The 16,287-nt window shown below is 39.1% G+C and overlaps 1 protein-coding gene across 2 annotated transcripts in view; it reads left to right on the top strand.

The window, feature by feature from the left end:
* LOC148407095 (DNA (cytosine-5)-methyltransferase 3A-like) overlaps positions 1 to 16,287 on the top strand; it is a 28,617-nt gene that overhangs the window by 4,332 nt on the left and 7,998 nt on the right. For both annotated transcript variants that reach the window (XM_088403824.1, XM_088403822.1), the window contains exons 4-16: positions 1,069 to 1,176; positions 5,785 to 5,902; positions 6,966 to 7,003; positions 7,143 to 7,259; positions 13,151 to 13,357; positions 13,854 to 14,012; positions 14,111 to 14,218; positions 14,286 to 14,433; positions 14,498 to 14,641; positions 15,072 to 15,116; positions 15,210 to 15,289; positions 15,695 to 15,807; positions 16,055 to 16,238. In XM_088403824.1, coding sequence (XP_088259950.1) covers positions 1,069 to 1,176; positions 5,785 to 5,902; positions 6,966 to 7,003; positions 7,143 to 7,259; positions 13,151 to 13,357; positions 13,854 to 14,012; positions 14,111 to 14,218; positions 14,286 to 14,433; positions 14,498 to 14,641; positions 15,072 to 15,116; positions 15,210 to 15,289; positions 15,695 to 15,807; positions 16,055 to 16,238 — 1,569 coding nt within the window. The remainder of the gene's footprint in view (positions 1 to 1,068; positions 1,177 to 5,784; positions 5,903 to 6,965; positions 7,004 to 7,142; positions 7,260 to 13,150; positions 13,358 to 13,853; positions 14,013 to 14,110; positions 14,219 to 14,285; positions 14,434 to 14,497; positions 14,642 to 15,071; positions 15,117 to 15,209; positions 15,290 to 15,694; positions 15,808 to 16,054; positions 16,239 to 16,287) is intronic.

Here is a 16,287-nt window from a genome sequence, read left to right as displayed (position 1 = left end):
CAGGTGCAAAATAAATGTGATTGGGACTCCTGTAGTGTGTATACAGTATATATCGTTTTTTTTATTTAGGAGCGAGAGGGGAGAAAATAGTGCTGTAAAGGGAAAAGGAGAGAGCAAGTTAGGTGAGGATGTAAAAAGCAAAAGAGGACAGGCTGTCTGCTGCTGATGGCATCCTCCTCTACCCGCCCGGCTTGCAGTCTGGTTGCCTAGCAACTGCAGCAGCCTAAAATAACCTGCCTCGAGTCAGAAATAGACCAAAGATATAGGAACAGATTGGCCGGACTGTGTGTTTGTGCACTTTGACACAAACATGGACACGGTGGAGTGGGCTTTTCAATATGTAGGTGTAGCAAGTCGACCGTTTCATCCGCACTTGCCAAGCTCCCCGTATTCCGTCCACTCGAGAGACGCCACACTGCCATATGGACAGCCGAGCAGGCGGGCGAGCCAGTACTTGCTGTATGCTGTACTGAATGATCACCCAGGAAGTCACACCAGTGCGTTTAGTCAGCACGGCAGTCCTGACGGAGGCGGTTGCTAAGCAGTTTCTGCACCGTAGCAACCGCTCTCCTGTCACTGCAACACAGTACGGGAAGCGGGGACACACTGATGTGAAAGTAGGCAGCACACAATCTGATTAACGGCAGTAAGATTACTGGACACCAGACCAGGATGTTTAAATTCATGTCAACGCCATACTCGAATTTGAAGTCTTCATGAATCACATTACTAAGACAGACAAACATATTACTTGATTGAAAATTGAATTCATCTAGCATCTCTGTGTTTAGGCGGCCCTTAAATTACATCAAATTTTTGTGCACACTCTAAGCTCTGATACAAAAAAAATCAAATACAATGAAATTCACAAGATTAAAAGCTAAAAAAAAAATTGTGCTCTGTAGAGGACATCCTGGCATTTCCATTGATGTCCCACATATTTGGGTGGGATGCTATTAACTTTGCCGTCTTCCTGAGACAAAACGGACGCAACAGGGGACACAAATGATTAGGCTGGCTTTACCGTATTCTGTGTCGTATTTAACATGACCCATTTCCACTGGCCAGAGTGAAGATGGAGCAGACCAGGACAGTGGCGAGGAGGCAACTGTTGGAAGCCCTCCAAACAAGCGGCGAGTGGGCCGTCCAAGCAGGAAACGCAAACAGTTTCTTCCTGTGAGTACTATTTACTTTCATCAGACTTGTACCATCTTGGCCTCCCAAATGGATTTTCCTCCTGAATAACCACTTTCATCCTATTCTAATTATTTGCTAAAGCCTGATATATCCCCCCCTTGATTACACTGCTGCGTAGTATTTCTCCTACATCTGCGAAAGGTCGCTTTTCGGCACGTTAAAATGTAATCTCGGGTAGTCATTCTTTGGCATGGGACCTATTGAAGCTTGTAATTAGCATTCTTGGCATTGCTGAGCATTAACCATTAGACTCGATATTTTTGGAAGAGCAGAAGCTGTTGCTTTACTGGTTTTATTTGTTTGTGTTACTGTCCCATTGCAACTTCTGCTGATTGATCTCTACGTGTTTAAAATAGTTGCAACACAAGTATCTTGTGGCACCGTATGCTGGAGTTAGTCATGCAAGAGGACCGTGGTTCCTTAGACTTTACACTCCCACAACGGCGCAAGCGCCCATTTCATGAAAACAGACCCCTTTATGATGAAAGCTGATGTGAGCAGTGAGTAAACCGTAACCTCTAAGAAGAGTTGTCATCTACATCACGTGTCAAATTGTCAGAGCAGAAAGTACACAAACATAATTAATGTATGGGTCAGTTACTTGTTTGGTCTGTAACATCAGAATTAAAGGCAGCAATGTTGATCATTGTTTGCCAAAACAGCAGCAATTTTTGATTCAACACAAAGATAATCAGTCTGTTGAAATTGAAGCTGAGCATTGAGACAATTTTTGTTTTATTCAAAAGGAAATTAAACAATTTACTCATTCAATGCCAGCCCAGTTAAATTGATTTTTGGGTTTGATAGCTGTCATTGCAGCTCTTTAAAAATGGATCGTTGACGTATATAGTCGTCAATGGCACTCATTGAGTGATTTACTCCATTAGCAAACATATTGGCCAATTGGATAATTGATTAATAAGTGATTAATCGCTGCACCTCTAGTATCAAGAGAAGGATCATGGTAACAAAATTTTATGGCAAGCCTTCCCATCAAATCAATTTGATTTACTTTAAAGATCATGCATCTTTCATTTTTTTTTTAATCTCCCCTTACATCAGGATCTCTTCTTCTTATTCCAGACAACAAATATCCTTCAGTAGTGGCCTCCCTGCTTATATATAACACTCCATAAATAATTGCCACCTGCAGGGAAAAGTTCTCATTGAAGGTTACGCTGACAGTTGTGTACACTAACGTTGCAACAAATGCTAGTCATTATTTTAGCATAAGTTTAAAAGTTCAAAATAATCACTAACAATGAATTGCCTGGTGTTCCTTGCAATTGACTAAATGAATGTCTACTTCCATTTCCCGAGGTTCACTGTAATTATTTTACTGCTTGTGTTTAAATGTACTCTTGCGGAGTACCACAGTTAATGTGGCCATAAGCATTACGTGCCTTTCTTTCCATTTCCCTCTACTATTAGATTTTCTTGAATCACATCCATTGTGTGTGTGTGCGTGCGTGTGTTTGTGTCTCAAGTCAATACAGCTGATCAAACACCGGCAGTTAAAAAGAACGCTGGAGCCAAGCTGTCTGTCACACGTGTCATGCATCAAGTGCATTCATGTATGACTAGATGCAGGTTTAATCATGTTTTGCTATCTAACCAAGTGGGTGAGCTTAGTGTGGGCTTGTCTCTCACAAACATGCACCCAATGTTGCAGTTTATTACAATATTTCACAGAATTGTTAAGTTCCTATGCTGTTTCCTTTCTCATGACTAAATATGGCTTTCTGTGGCTTATATTGTAAAGTATGTGCAATGGTGATAGTATATGTACATAACATACATCTGGTGTCAGCAACCTTTTTGAAACTGAGAGGTACTTCTTGGGTGCTGATTAATCTGAAGTTTACTTTTGAAATAGTAAACTTCAGGGTTTGTCATTTCTTCAGTCACTGCTGCTTTTTGCTTATAATGGCCTAGTCTTTTTACCGCAAGTGTCACATGTTGAACATGTGGTATTTTTATGCACGTGTACTCCATTAGAGGCAGCGCTTTGAGACCAAAAGAGTCTCAGATCACTCGGGCTTGATCTAATTCATATGGAGATGTTATAGTATTACATGAACTGACTTGCCTTCGCTTTTATTGCCAAGTTTGTTCGGAAGTACTGCTATCAAACTATTTTGCTCTTTAGGGAAAACTCTCGCCTCAAAGTGTAAGATATCAAATCTTTTGAACTGTACATGTTTATATGTATTTTAATGAATATATAAAAATATAGTGATTTATTGTTGGTCACATGAAAACATCCATCCGCATACAGTGTTTTTTTTTACCCTTTGTGACGAATACATTTCACTGTAGTGTAGGGGCAGTTGGATGGGCTGATTATGGCACATCATAAATCTTTTTTTTAAACAATATATTTTACTGTTGACCCCTGTTTATAGCAACAATAATAATGTATTCATTAATAATATTTTTTTTCTTGAATGCCATAATTAAAGGTTAGTAATTATTATAAGCTATTGTGCACATCCATTGTATGATTAAGCTCATTTTCAAATCATTTATTTTTAAAATGATAAATTCATCATATTGTTTTATTTATTGCCCGGCCCTACTCCTGCTATTTGCAGGAAATAGGCACCAGGGCGACACATGAATAGTGAAAATCCACATATAATTGAGCTGCCAGATCAAATGGCAGAAGGACTTGTCAGTTTGTGAGGGGTAGTGAATACAATTCAAGATCACTATCTTTATGACTAAAAAAATGCAGGTTGTGTTCACTTTTTTTGGCACTGAAAAGTCAGCCTAGTGTGAATCAACTTGTTTGAATGTTAAAGCTGCATCAAGCAATTATCTATGTAAAATTTAGGATCGTAAAAGCGTCAGTCAGTGTCACTATTGAATCTTTTATAAAAATCAATTATCCTTTACTTGACCATTACTTAATTTAGCTTGTGTCTGCAAGAAAGGTTTGTTTATTAAAATGCACAAATATGGTTCCAGTGGAGCTTCGAGGCAGATATTTTCAGTCGGCTTATTTTTAATGTTGACTTACCCGACTTGGACAGCTTTTTCTCCCAGCGCTATAGAATTGAATACAATATAATACAACTTTAGGACTATTTTGTAACTGCATTTCGTTTTTCATCAAAATCTGCCTTAAGTAAGGCTAATTGGAAGACCGTCGGAACGTATAGAAATCCAAACAACCGAAGATTTTTTCAGGAATTGGGGAACCAGGCCCGCCATGTGCCCATGCACTTACATTTCACAGACGGCTGCAGTGGAAAGTCCATGTTCCTCTCTTTCTGCTGAATGAGTAAGTAGTCAGTTGTTTGCTACAACATAAACTATATCAGCTCATGTGCTTCAACAACCTACTGCTGTCTTTATGATTCCTAATATGTGGGAAATTGCTTAATGCAGCTTTAATGCCTTTCTGGGGGGTAAAACAAGAATGGAGTACGCTCACAACAAAGGCACTTGATGCTATTCATCTCATTGTGAATCAAATGACAAGCAATTTTACTGCTATCCATTTCATTTTATTGCCTGTTTATTATTTTATATTTGATTTGAGCGAAGTTATTTCTATTTAAGCTTATCTTTACTGTTTATTTTACTATATGCCCAATTCAGTTTTATTTAACTTTTATTTGAAAGAATGCCTGGCGGTGTTTTAATATTTGCATTTTTTGTACGAGATATTTTGCTATTTCCACGAAAGCAAGGTCTTTGCCCAGCTTTGTCTGTGTAGAATCTAATTAAAAAGCATTATCGTAATGGAGTTGCAAATAAGTGGCAAATAATTCCCCAGCATGCCCTCATTTATTTCTACGTTTAGGGAACATCATCCATTAGCAAGAAAATGTCTTGTGCGAATGTGGTGCTTTGGACGCTATTGCCACAATATTTCCGCTGTGTGTCTGCACTTCGTATCGCAGTGTGAGCTACTCTTTTAAGTTGACGTTTATGCCCTTTTTTAATGTCTCCTCTCACCTGCTCATTACATCCTCTTTCTACTTGTTAGCACTTGAAGTACATAGCCTCGAAGCTTTGCATTACCACCCCCCCCCCCTCCGTTTTTTTAACTACACGTGTGTGTAAAAACTAGTGACAGACACATGCACATAAAACTGCTTCTGGCCTTTGCGAAAACCACATGTTTATGTTAATGATTAAATCATTGGCTTATAATATAGTTCAAGTGCCTAATTTTTTCCAACCATGCACTTTTTCTTCACTGTGTGATTATAGTGTGTTGTATGTTGTTATTAATATAAGACAACTTTGTATTTGTATTGTATACTATTATTGTAACTGGTTGCTTAAAGCAAGAATTTCCCACACGTGTTCTCTCATTAATGATTACATCACCTAAATCACTCTCCTGCTTATCTCACTAGTGTGTATTGCGTTAATGGCAGTTTATTATACACGCTGCTGGATACATATGTCGCCGTTCTCTAACAAGGACAGACTCAATTTATGAGTTTTGTACTATATGTAGTGCAATGTCTGTGGATTTGTGTGCGTGTGTGTGCAATTAGGATTTTTATTTTTTAATGAATCTTAACAGGCAGCAGGTTACTAAGGCAGATTGTGCCATCTGTTTTCCAGGAGATGGCAACGTCTGACCCCTCTGCCCCCTCAACTCTGCCGGGGGAGCTGGAGTCCTCCCCTTCCCCTCGCAAGAAACGTGGGCGTCGGAAACTAGAGCAGAACGACAGGAATAAGGGTATTGTTTTTCGTTTTTAATGTGGCGATACAGTGGAACCTCTGAAGCCAAACAAATATAGTATGCTGGTTCCCCTCTGTTTTTCACAGTAGATTTTGAAACTAATGTACCCATGGTGAGATGCTGTTTCGGAGCAGTCGTAAAAACGTTATTAACTATTCAGGCGATTTGGAAGTGATGCTTTAAATCTCTTACTGGTCATTGAAATGATCATAGATAGTAAGGAGTTTTAAAAATTGTTATTTGTTATTTTTATTTTATTTAAAAAAATGAGGTGTTTCTTTAAAAAAAAACATATGTAGGTATTGTTTGTTTGTTTGTTTTTGGTGATAACAAGCATGTATAGTCAAGCACTTAAAAAAACCTGTATGTGTGTACATGTACAATGTACATTATGGGGTTTTTGTGGGGGCATGTATATACAGTAGTAAAGTGTTTCTTTCCCTGAAAAGAAAAGCAAAGCAAATGACCATGGTAAGAACTCAATATATTAAGGTTTTTTTTAGATGACTGTTTTTTAGCCATACATTATTTTTATGACAGAGTGTGTAAATTGATTTGCTGTATTGCATGACAGATTTGGTCAAAATCACATTTTTCCTTTTTGCCGGCCCTGTTCCACTCCTGTTTATCTAAAACACAAAACTAGCTCAACAAAAGCCAACCAAAAGCGTTTCTCGAGGTTTTTGCGCGACTTTCCCTGAAAATCTGCTTGGTTTGAGGTTCCACTGTCTTTTGAACATGTTAACATACGTACATATTGCTTGTTGCTATTTTGCACAATCCACAGACTGGAGAGATTATTTTATTTATGAAAAATTGAAGAAAAACTGAACTGAAAATAAAAACGTTTGTTAGTATTTTATACTGTCATTTGAGTCTCGATGGGGAAAAAAAAAACTTGACTGAAACTAAAATAACTTCCAGATGGCAGTCTTTGAAGGCTTTTTGACTTAAAATATGAGTGCCGGGGAAAATAATAAAAGCCACAAGTATAGATCCTTCTTAAGCCTCTTGTTAAAACAGTACAAATAGCCCATTTCCTGTCATTTACCTTCTCTAGATGAAGCAGACGACAGAAGCTGCGACTCGCCGAGAGAGGTGAGTAAAGCGTTTGCACTCCCATGTCTGTGCGTGTGTTTTTTCCCCTACTCCCGAAAATGAAATTGAAACATTCTTATAGTACAAGCGGCATGTAGTCAGTGAAGGATACATCAAGCTTTTGTGGCTGTGTGTGCAGGGTGAGACAGGGAGGTTGCGTAGGAAGCCGGTCCCCAGAGTGACTTTCCAGGCTGGAGATCCGTACTACATCAGCAGGAGACAGAAAGAAGAATGGCTCAGCCGCTGGAAGATGGAGGTGTGAGCTGCAGTTATATGGAGGCTTTTATATCTTTTTCTTTTTTATTATTTATTCAGAACAAGAGAAAACAAAGCTAAAAGAAACACTTTGAACCAGTCCTTAGGGAATTAGGACAATCTCAGGATGTTAAATTAAGCTCGCACGTGAACCTAAGTAGTCGCAGGATGTTGTGGTTTTGTCTTTAGCGCTGATACTGAATTAAATAAACGGAAGTCCCCGTAGCGTTCTCAACAGAGTGGGACTGCTTGGTTTTCTGACAGAAAAAAAAGAAAGGTTTTGCAATACGATGGACGTGTGCCTGCATTTCAGATGGAGCTAGCATTTACTTATTCTCTTGTCTCATGCATTTTTCAGTGGACTTGAACTTTACCAAGAGTTGATATGATCTTTTAGCAAACATCTGAGTTAGCAAGCTAGTATTTGCTTATTCTTTTGACTCGTAGGCGGTTAGGGGGTCCGTGGGCTGACTGCGGGGGGTCTCTGAAACAATTTGGATGTTTTGGAACTGATTTAGTTTGTTTTTGAGCAGTTACAGATTCGTGGCTTGTTTGGCTTGGTTTTTGATTTTTGGCTGCTGTTGATAGTGCATTGATAGTGTGCTGTCTGTTTTTTGTGAAAGTATTCATGACTCTTCAATAAAACAACCAGTTGAATATAGTTTAAAAATGTAATAATTTTTTAATTTGTCAAAATGTGTTTTGTGTCGACAGTTGATTGCTAATGAGGCGATGAAGCCAGCAAAGCTAATGCTGTTATTGACTAAACAAATGGCAGCAATGTTTTCGAGGGAAATATTTGCAACGGTCTTTGGAAAATTTGCTTTCTTAAAGAAATCCCTGACTCCAAAAAGTTTGAGAACCCCTGGGTTTGTCCGTATGAGTTAGTTGTTGTTGTTGTTGGACTACTGTTTGTCAAAAATCATCAAAGTGTAGCTCTATATTCCTAGTTTTACATCCACACATTTACAGTATATACTATGTCACACATGTATTCAGAACTTTTGGCATGTGGAATTATTGGACTGCTGGAGAAGAAATCAGCAGACAGCTTGACATCCCATCTTGTCGACATTAAGATGTGAAAGTATGTGAGAAAGCTTTAGAGGACAAGATAATCACAGGCAACTGAACAGCCTGCCAAGTGCATTGTTGTGTTTGTTGTAGTCGGCAGTAGTTAAGCACTATAATTATAACATCATAAACTGGCATTGATTTATAAACAAAAGGCATTTAATATACATTTTTTCATGTTGAACTGCAATAATGGCACACTAACATTCTAATTGGGTCAGAAAAAAAATGTTGCATTCGAACTAAATGCATAATTATGCGAAAGTGCCACTTCCTGCAAGAGAGTGCACTCGCTTCCTGACTTATTACTTATCAAGCTACAAATAGCATCTTTTGTTTGTGCTATATCTCTCACTCACTCCTTCATTTAATTGTATAGAAATATAGTACAGTATTTTGCAATACCTTGAAAAATGAAATTACTTCTGATATTTTGATATGGTAAAACCATTTCTTTCAGATTTACTTTGTGGTCTATAATTTCATGTTACGTTAGAACCGGCATTCAAAGTGACATTAACATTTATGTTTGTGTGCAATACACTGACACGCAACAGCGGTGTAACATTCTCAGCCTGAAACGACTGTGTAAAAGGGGTAAAGGTTAACCACTTCCACATCTTTGTGTGATTTTTGTACTATCGGTGTGTTTGTGCATATTTACTCTGGCAGTCTGTTGAACGTCAGCCAGCTGTTACCAGTCCCATTAATATCATTTGCCACGGCTGTTAGAAGGAAGTGAGGTTACTGTGATTTTTTTTTTTTTTTTTTTTGGGGGGGGGGGGGGGGTTACCAAATATCATCCAGCTTCTATAGTCACAGCTAATAAAGTAAATACTGCATAGGAGCCATTATTAAGGTTATTTTATTGTGTGTGTGTGTGTAGTGGTGGGGGTCATGGCCACCCCTGGCCACCATCTAGCTCCGCCCATGGCTATAATTTCATCCCATTTTTAGTTAGTAGTCAATGATCATTTTTTTCCAGCGTCTCTTCATAGTTTGACCTATTGTGCGGTGCTGTAAAAGCGGTGGAGTGTCTCTTTGTCTTTATTGTGAAAACCAAAAAAGGTTAAGGAAAGATCATAGAGTTTATACACTCTTTTCCAGTGAATATGTAATAATTCCAAATTTAGAACCTCTAAAAATACTCTGACTGTTTTTCAATGGTTAGTAATCTTTTGTACAGGCATTAGAGGATCTAATTATCAGTTTATTCCCGCATTGACGTTATTCCATTTTAGGCAGTTCATGCACACACTTCATATGCACACGTTCAAACACTGGCAGGGGTCTGTTGTTTCGTATCCATGGTGTCATCATCACACGTAAATCCCAGCGGCTTCCGCACATTCATCACCGCGACTAGTGGCTCTGTTGTGGGAGTTCACCTCGTCATGTGTGAGCTGAAGAAGCCTGTAAATCAATCGCTCGGTTTGCTGCTGACCAATCAGCAGAGCCGTAAGCTAAGAATGTATGAGTGCATGAGTCAAGGAGACGACCAGAGAGGAAACTGCTGTAGGAAGAGAGACATTGAAGAGAATGACAGAGAGAAAGAGAGCCAGGGAGGAACAATACCATGTGCTATCTGTAAGTTTCTTTTTTCCATAATTTTAACATTGAAAACTATTTTCATTACTATGAATGATATATTTTTGAAAACTCCACTGTTTGGGTTTGCATTTGTTTGCAGATAAGAGTTTTGTTTGGCTAGCTTGCACCCTGAGGAGTTTGGGATTGTTTCAAATCTGTCAGGGTTAGGGATATGGTTTTTTGAACTTGATTTTCATTTTAATATTTTCGGCCAGCTGGAGTTGAGACATTGTTTAGCTATCATTCACAGCTTCTTTGCTTTGTGACTTTTACCAGATGTGAACATTTCAATCAACAGGATTTATTTATGTATTTAGTTATTTGTCTTTTTGGAGGCCTACAGAAGAAACACGTGCCAATTCATAATTAATAAAGGCTCTGTTTGTAAAGAAGGGAAAAGCCTATGCAGATGAACAATATAAATTGGACAAAAAAAAAACGGTTGTATTTATAAATATCATTCTTAAACAGCCATTTCAATTTTGTTCTTGATTTAGTCACAAGATCATGCGAATGAAAGTGAAGTCATTTGCCTGTTGATGGAATGAGAGGGGGTCTTAATTCCTCTTTTAATGGTCCTGAGTTTGTGTGTGCGTGTCCGAGTTCACTTGGAGGTCAGGGTCAGTCACGGCTGTAAAGGGGAGGTTGTGGTTTCGAAATGGTTCATTGACTAGGTCACAGGGTGCGGGGGTCACAGATCAAGGGGGTGTCACCGAGAGTGAACACACTGGCCAGGTCGCAGGGTTCACTAAAGTTCAAAGTTGTAACTCATGGCAACCCTCGCCGTGTCTTTCTTTGTAATGCGCATGGTAATACTCAATACCAGTCATGATTCTGTTCGTATTTCTTTGAGTAGTTTGGCCTCCAGGCTGCTTAATTGCGCTGTGACAAATGCTTAAGTTGCTGTGTTGTAGAATGAAGCACTGGCGCAATTACTGTGCAATTATTTGAACAGCCGCCATTTGAGGTTAAGATGGAGTGCATATGAAAAGTCTACACACCCCTGTCCAAATGTCGAGGTTTTTTTTGCGATATGAAAAAATATGTTTTCTTCCACATTTAAAGTGATCTATGACAGTGCTTCTCAAAAATTTTTTTTTCAATGACACACTTCAAGTGTTTTTTCAGTCAAGTACCCCTAAACAGTGCTGAATAATTGTTGGAGGAAAAAAAAAGACTTAAAATAGAGTGCTGTGCCGTGCCTGATTTATTAAACTTTTGAACTATGTATGTACATATATACTACAGATGTATTTTATTCAGTAACTCCAGATGATAAGTCATGTAACATCATTTTTTTATTTATGACTCATCTGCTGGAGTTTAGCATCGCTAATGACAATACACATCCCTATAAAACATAAAAAAAAAGCAGAGCTGTCAAAAAACATCTATTAATAGGCAACAAATTAATTATCAATTTGATCGACAACTATTGTAACAACAGAGTAAGACATTGTGGAACATAAATTGCTCAAATTCCTCAAAATTCGGACTCTCAACAGCAATTATTATAATTTCTGTAGTCCTTGGTGAAATTTTTTGTTTAGTGACGATATAACATTTGATTTTACTTTGGGAAAATTATGACCGAAAGTGACTGATTCAGTTTAAAAAATTGCTGATGTGTACAACATCCACCCCTCTTTTGTAATACTGCTAAATTGTTGTTGTTTTTTTGTCACTAAACATTACAAAATACACAAAAAAATGCAAATTAATCTCTAAATAAGACTGTCTTTTTAAAATAAAATTGTATCCAATCATTTGATTAATTGCTGGAGTAATCTAAAAATATTCGATAGTGACAGCCCCAAAATTAAGGCACACAGCATTTTGCATGTTTCGTGTTCCATTTCATTTGCTCTTAATTTGAAAATAAAAAGGTAACACTTCTTGCATTAATTTAGATCTATAGCTTCCTGAAGAAACACTGTTAAACTCTCACGTATCCCCGTAATTGTACAACAATGTAGTTGATTTTTGAAAAAAATATTTCCGCCGGCGTGTGATTTTGTGTAGTCTGCCTATGACCCATGTAACGGGACGATTAGAGGTTTACGAGGTCAGAAGTCAACACCAGCCAAGAAGACTTTTCGGGTCAAACTAAGGGGAAAGTGAATAGTCACTTTCACTTTTACTGTCTCTTTCATTGAGTAATTTATGCCATCACTTTACTGTTGCTTGTTTCACACATTCATTCCTTTAGATGTTGTTTACAGGCCAGCTGGAGTTGTGAACAATGTGCTATGTAAATCATTCTGATCCATTCAAACAACAAGGATTTTTTTTTTTATGGTCTGGCCACGTTTTGCAGTTTTCACATCAAACAGATTCAGACTCTTGAAGTTGGTTATAGCATTTAAAGTGAAGTTGTTTTTTTTTGTCCCATTAAGAATCTTGTTATTCTGGTTGATTTTCATGGGTAACTGCATTTTAAGCCCGCATTTGTCAAATAAACTGTAGGAACCAGCACTAGCTCTTTGCCATTAAGATGACTCATTAGAGAGCGACTGCCTTTTGCTTTAATCATATACGATACAAGGAGGTTGTGAAATGTTGGTACCGAACTAATGGGATGAAACAACGCGAGTAAAATATTGCTCAATATTGCTAATTATGGGCGATGGTAATTATTGTGCTTTTTCTTTGCTGTACTACTTGTTCCTCGTGTTCTGTGTTTAACTGTGTAGCAATTCAAAATTCCTGCCTGCTTGCCTTGTCATAATGTTTACCAGCTGCCTTCCTTGCATAAAAAACATACTTTAAAGAGGTTCTACTTGAAATACAACCTTTTGTTGTCCCTCTGCTTGTCCTATTTTTTTGTGTTTTTTTTTTGTTTTGCCACACACTCTCCTTCCTGAGATGAACTCAGTGAACTGCATCCCCAGCTTGCACTCCCGCCCTGCTCACTTCCTGTTTCACAGGATCAATTAAGGGATTGTTCTCACAGCCTGGAGCAACCAAGGCTTGATCTTGAACTGTTAGCAGATCAACTGCAAATGCCGGCTTTTATTATCAATTGGAGAATCCATCTGATGACTGCATACTAATGTAAATTAGCGCAAAATGACGAAGCAAATAGTTAACAAAAGTACTCTGAACTCAGGAACATTACACGGAAAAGTCAGTAATGTTAGTTGGGGGCGCCTTTCATGACCTAAAATAATTTGTTGCAAACTGCACTCCCGCGTGGCCATTTGTTGACACTTCATTTCACCTTCACAGGCAGAGAGACGAGCTTACAGGGAAGCTGAGATGTGCATGATGGATGACCTCACATCAGAGGGCGACTTTCAAAAAGAGGACGAGCCTGCCAGCCCCGAGCCCCTGCCATCCCAGCAACAAACAGATCCCGCTTCACCAACTGTCGCCGTCACGCCGGAACCGGTCGCCAGAGGGGACCAAGCAACGGCCAGAGAGATCGAATACCAGGTGAAAGCGGAATTTGCTTTTACGTTCCATACAATATTTTCAGTTCATGATCAACTACTTTGTGGCGACGTCATACAAGTAGTGGTGTCCTGATATAAGTTTTTTTGTTTTGGATACGATACTCATTTCGCAGCCAAGGTAACAATCCGATATTGATGCGATACGATATCAGCAGGAATCTAAAAATCTAAAAAGATGCTATTCAAAGCAAAAACAATAGTCAAGAGGAGTAGGTATAAGAAAATATGACCCGTCTATTCCAAACATTTGAGTTACATAAATTCAAACTCAAACATGAGAATATACTGCACTTAAACAACTGAATTGCTTGTATATGAGTGCTAATATAGGCGATTTTGAATTTAGACTAACATAATCCAATACTGTTTTTCCCTTTATCAGTATCAGATCACGACACGCTAATAGGAACACAAGAAACTAACAAAAAGGCGCAACTCTTGAGGAATTCACATTTTTTTTCCTCGGATGTCTACAGGATGGCAGGGGCTTTGGCATCGGCACGCTGGTGTTCGGGAAACTGCGAGGTTTCTCCTGGTGGCCCGGCCGGATCGTTTCCTGGTGGATGAGTGGCCGTAGTCGAGCCGCAGATGGGACGCGCTGGGTCATGTGGTTTGGAGATGGCAAATTTTCTGTGGTGAGTGATCAAAGGGCTCTGCTTCTCTCAAATTGGAGTTATTTTCGGTGCTGTTTTGAAACATCTCAAATCTTTCGCTCCTTTGGCTCCTTTCTCAGGTTTGCGTGGAGAAGCTCATGCCGCTGAGCTCCTTCTCATCTGCCTTTCACCAACCCACCTACAACAAACAGCCCATGTATCGTAAAGCCATCTTTGAGGCTCTGCAGGTAACACACTCGCTACGGTTGTGGATAATGGACGGATGGATGATGTATACGCTTGTTGTGTATCAAGGTGGCGAGTGTTCGAGCAGGACGACCCACTCCATCCTGTGACTCGAGTGATGACGCAGAAGGTGTGGAGCCTCAGACCAGGCAGATGATAGAATGGGCTATGACTGGCTTCTTGCCCAACGGCCCGCAATCACTGGACCCCCCTGAAGGTAAACACGCTCAAGCACACTCATACTTTTTCGATCCCTGGGTCATACGCGATGAATTTCACAGAGGAGCAGAATCCATATAAAGACGTCTACTCTGAGATGTGGACAGAACCAGAAGCAGCTTATACTCCTCCCCCTGCCAAGAAACCTCGCAAGAACGCAACCGAAAAAGCCAAGATCAGAGAGGTGATCGACGAAGGAACTCGAGGTGAACATAACTTTACTGGCAAATTCACTTGTGATTGACTGGTGACCTTCCCAGCAGGGCAATGTATTTTTAAAAGTGTTCAATTTATATGAAAAATAGCTTAGTTAGATAAGATTCTAACTTCAACAGTTGAGTTCAAAATATCCCAATATGGGTCAAAAAGGGACCTTCTGAATAGTTGGGTTCATTTGACTCACTTTTCTACATTGTTTTGCACAAAACAATGTGCAAGACAACATCAAGAATTGGTTTGTTTTGTTTAAAATAAGCTATAATGTTTGGTCAAATTGACCCAAATAATGGGTAAGTCCTTGGGTTATTTTTGTTTTAGTTTTTATAGCTAAAAATGTTTTTTGTTTTTTCAGGTAAAAAGTTTAGTGGGCCTTTACCTATGTATATGCAATAATAATACTTTGTTTTGTTTCTCTAGAGAGACTTATACAGGAGATTAAAAAGAAAACCCGGAGCATAGAAGGTAAACTGTAATCTAACTATAATCAATATTTAAACATTTAATTTGATCACAATGAGGGACTATAGTGTGTGATTATGTGTTTTTTTTCCCCAGATATCTGTATCTCCTGTGGAAGCCTCAGCGTTTCTCTGGAGCACCCTCTCTTCATGGGAGCAATGTGCGTGGGTTGCAAAGTAAGATGCTGATAATTTATCACTATTATTTTGTGCACTCATTGAAATTGTGAGAGGGTAACGTGACCCAATATATCTGACCCATTTTGGAGAAACTTATCTTGTTGATGTTTTCTTTTGGACATATTCATTTTGGACAGAAGAGTCGTTTTATTTCAAATCTCGAGTACCCCCTGGAGTTCCTTCAAGTACCCCCAGGGGTACCCGTACCTCAATTTGAGAACCACTTCCCTAGCTAATAGCTAAATATTTTTTTTCTTCTTGAGTTGATTCAAATTCAGACAAGATGATTGATCCAAGTACAAGTAATTCAGTTGCAGTTTCAAGGCTTAAACAAATACAAAGTAAAAAAGAAACATAAAATGTAATTATTTCAACTTTTGTTTTTCTTCTGGGTTCTGATAGAATTCCTTTTTAGAGTGTGCCTACCAGTATGACGATGACGGCTACCAGTCCTACTGCACCATCTGCTGCGGAGGGAGGGAGGTGCTCATGTGTGGCAACAACAACTGCTGTAGGTCAGTATCCTGCTGTTGATCTTTGGATTAGTATGCACAGTGGAGAGTTTCTGCAGCCAAGGCCAAGACCTTAGACTTGGACTTCAGAGGAACCACTAAATCACACCTTTTATGTCAAATTGTAGAAAAGAGCTGCTTCCTTTGGCAGATTTATTTGACTAGAAAAGCGCAGGCCAGGGTCATTTTTACAACATGAATTCCGTTGCGTCTTACTGGTCTTAAGAAAAGCTAATGTGTTTCTTCTCAGGTGTTTCTGCGTGGAGTGTGTGGATTTGTTGGTAGGAATCGGCTCAGCAGCGGCAGCCATCAAAGAGGACCCATGGAACTGTTACATGTGTGGCCCCCGAAACACTTATGGGTTGCTGCGCCGACGGGACGACTGGCCTTGCCGACTGCAGCATTTCTTCGCCAACAATCACGAACAGGACTTTGTAAGGCTCGTTTGTGTCGTTACATACACTATTTTACTGGACGACATTA

The sequence above is a fragment of the Hippichthys cyanospilos genome, chromosome 20 (assembly GCF_059441005.1).
Source record: "Hippichthys cyanospilos isolate Australia breed blue-spotted pipefish chromosome 20, RoL_Hcya_1.0, whole genome shotgun sequence".
Lineage (NCBI taxonomy): Eukaryota > Metazoa > Chordata > Actinopteri > Syngnathiformes > Syngnathidae > Hippichthys > Hippichthys cyanospilos.
The sequence above is the reverse complement of the archived record's forward strand: the minus strand, read 5'-3'. Positions and strand labels throughout refer to the sequence as shown.